The sequence below is a fragment of the Hyalella azteca genome, unplaced genomic scaffold (genome assembly GCF_000764305.2).
Source record: "Hyalella azteca isolate HAZT.00-mixed unplaced genomic scaffold, Hazt_2.0.2 contig13308, whole genome shotgun sequence".
Taxonomy (NCBI): domain Eukaryota; kingdom Metazoa; phylum Arthropoda; class Malacostraca; order Amphipoda; family Hyalellidae; genus Hyalella; species Hyalella azteca.
Genome location: NW_025943236.1, coordinates 1 through 2768, shown reverse-complemented (window position 1 = coordinate 2768; position 2768 = coordinate 1). Strand labels below are relative to the sequence as shown.

The 2768-nt window shown below is 38.4% G+C and overlaps 1 protein-coding gene across 1 annotated transcript; it reads left to right on the top strand.

The window, feature by feature from the left end:
* The first annotated feature begins 6 nt into the window (after positions 1–6).
* LOC125178858 lies at positions 7–2155 on the top strand. Its single transcript, XM_047883597.1, has 4 exons — positions 7–86; positions 292–399; positions 963–1081; positions 1465–2155. Exons 2-4 carry the CDS (start codon positions 299–301, stop codon positions 1632–1634), a joined length of 390 nt encoding a protein of 129 aa, XP_047739553.1. The 5' UTR covers positions 7–86; positions 292–298; the 3' UTR covers positions 1635–2155.
* The last annotated feature ends 613 nt before the right edge of the window (positions 2156–2768 follow it).

The window sequence follows — 2768 nt, the reverse complement described above, 5'->3', positions numbered from 1 at the left end:
ATCGTGCACGGATCGGAGTCTGGATATCGAATTTTGCTTGCAGAACTAACTAAAAACTGCTGCCGGAACGGCCCGTGTTGGTTCAGGTGTGTTGGTGGTGGGCATTATTTGACTGAACATGCGCTCTGTCGAAACATTCAGTTGATTATAAGGGCTTCTGCTCGGTGAGAAGTTTTTTTACAGTTCAACTAATTTTGAACTTGAAATTTTATGATTTTTGATGCTCACATATACTTTTTAATTGTAGAAAACGTCGAACTTCTCTGAAAATCATTTATACGTTTGCCTCAGGTCGCCTATGCTAACGAGCCTATGTAGAGACTTGATGCGCCAAGGATCTCTTATTCCAGTGCTCCTGCTGTTGCACTTGGGCGTGCACGACTTCATGCAGTACGAGAAGTGAGTGATTAGGCCAAACGTGCATTATATTTTAGGAATAGTCTTTTTTACTACTCGCATGAGGAAGTCATTTCCGTGTAAAACTATCAGTCGCACTCTTTAAAGTTCTTCTCTCGTTTCAACCCTCATTGTGTGTTGAGCTTGAAGTTTTCAGAATAACAAATTAAATTAAAAAGCAAACGAGTTGCAATTTTTAATAAGAAGTCACATGTCCTTCATTGTACTAGCGCATCAGTGAATAAATCGCCGATATAAGAACAAAATTTGATCGTAGGAAAGTTGCACCATTTGCGTTGTACGTAAAAACGAACAACTCCGAGGTAACCACTTCCAGGAAATAACCTATTTTGTGCATTTGCATACACATGTACCACGAGTGTTTCTCTGTATCCTAACCAAAATTAACAGAAATTAAATATATTAGTTTAATCTTAGAGGTTTGGACGATGATGACAATCGTGCATAAAATAAGAAAGCTTAATTTATAATCCTATCACTATGGAAAGTAGGATTGTATGCCTGGTAATTAGCTCGTTTTTTTTTTTTTTTTTTTTTTTGCGCAGTGTGGAAGTGTCTTACATCTCTTATTGCCAACCCCCACCTTTCCTCTTGTCAATTTTCCATCGATACTCCCCTCGTCGTCGGATGCTGTTGACGGACTTTGCAGTTTTGTCACCGTCAGGTGAGGATGATTTGCGTTTAATTCATTTTGAACTTATAAAGCTGCTCGAGATAAAGCGGGCTAAGATACTTCATAGAAATTTTCGTTGCAAAAAAAAAAAGCGCAAGCTCCATGAATTGTTAGTTTCAATTTAAATTTCGGAATTAGTGCCTCGAAAAATGATCGATTTCGGTGGAGAGGAAATTACGTGCCATTGCAAGGGGCTGTGGTTGGCAACCTACGAAAAACGTAGGAATTATGAAGTAACCGATTACTTTTCATGCAGAATGAATTAATTTAATGAGGAGCTCTTATAAGCGACTGTAGTTAGTTACTGTTGTGGAACAGTCAATCATCTTGGAACTAAACAAAAATGACTTGAATGACCAAGTGTTTGTGTGCAGCGCCGCTGCGGTCGCTGAAGGAGTTATGTCGCCTCTCCATTCGCGCGTCCCTCGGTCACTGTAGAATAGAAGAAAAAACGGAAAGTCTACGAGAACATTTGCCCGGATATCTCCGAGGATACTTGTTCTTCAAACACGACTTTCATGTCGATGCTGCGCTTGCCGATTGATCGCCTCGTCGCCGGCTCGGACCTAGTGCACAAATGCCAATTTTAGCTCTGTGCACTTATTAAAGATTTATCAACAGCATATTTCCCTATTTTTTGTATGAGTCGCGCTAAACATTCCTACTTTTAGTCTAAAATACAATGCTAGGATGGTGCGCGTGAAATTGTTTTTTTATTTGGTGCAATAAAGCGATTTTATCGACGTCAATTAACACCCTCGTGATTATACATGTAGGCTAAGTTTGAGTGTTCAGTTATGTGCTCTGATAGCACATAGCAGCAGCATGCCTGAACTGAGTTAAAATGCCAGAAACAGAACAAGGTAAATCTAAATAATGCGTTTTTGTGCAATTTTGGTGGGGTATTAACGTAGTAAAATATTCTCGGAAAGAAGTCCTAAGCAAGTGCGGTAAGTGTCATGGGCAACATGGTTCACCGATTATGGGCTTGTTGACAAGTTATGTTTAAGTTGTGTATACTTTGATCGCTGCGCATCTTTCTCGTTTTAGAACTGAATTGTGATTATTGCTGTAAGTTAGCTGTTTGTGTTTGACAAGCTATTAACTCAAAGGCTGAACAAGCATCGAAACCAATGAATTGTTCAGACATCAGTGTCAGACATTAGTCCACAGTTGTTGAATAAATTTATATCTTTTAAACTTGTGGATCCCTATAAACAAATTATTTCAACTCAGTGATACACTTAGGATGAAAAATTTATGAGTACTCTCGTCAAAATTCTTAGTCTCTGCTCAGTAGTCAGCCAAGTAGCCACGGTTACTAATGAGCGTACCGATTGAAGACCAGAGCATGCTTTTTATTAACAATCTTCTTGTTCGTTTTTTCAATGAGTCGAACCAAATAACCTGCTTTTCGATCTCCCGACGCCAGCAAGAAATTTGGTTCGACTCATTGAAAAAACGAACAAGAAGAATGTTAATAAAAAGCGTGCTCTGGTCTTCAATCAAACTTGCATATATATATATATATATTTATAGTTCCACTTTACCGGACTTTAATTAATTTTTTTTCTAAATTGCAAAAAATATATAAAAAAAACTTGACCTGGCTGGACCTAACCTCAGTAAAACGGTCTCTAGCAACCTAAAGAAGGGTTTTAGACACTTCAAACCCTAA

Coding starts and splice junctions, on each gene's coding strand:
- LOC125178858 (XM_047883597.1), top strand. CDS start 299: ATGCTAACGAGCCTATGTAGAGACTTGATGCGCCAAGGATCTCTTATT. Junction 400..962: donor GACTTCATGCAGTACGAGAA/GTGAGTGATTAG, acceptor TTTTTTGCGCAG/TGTGGAAGTGTCTTACATCT. Junction 1,082..1,464: donor TGCAGTTTTGTCACCGTCAG/GTGAGGATGATT, acceptor GTTTGTGTGCAG/CGCCGCTGCGGTCGCTGAAG.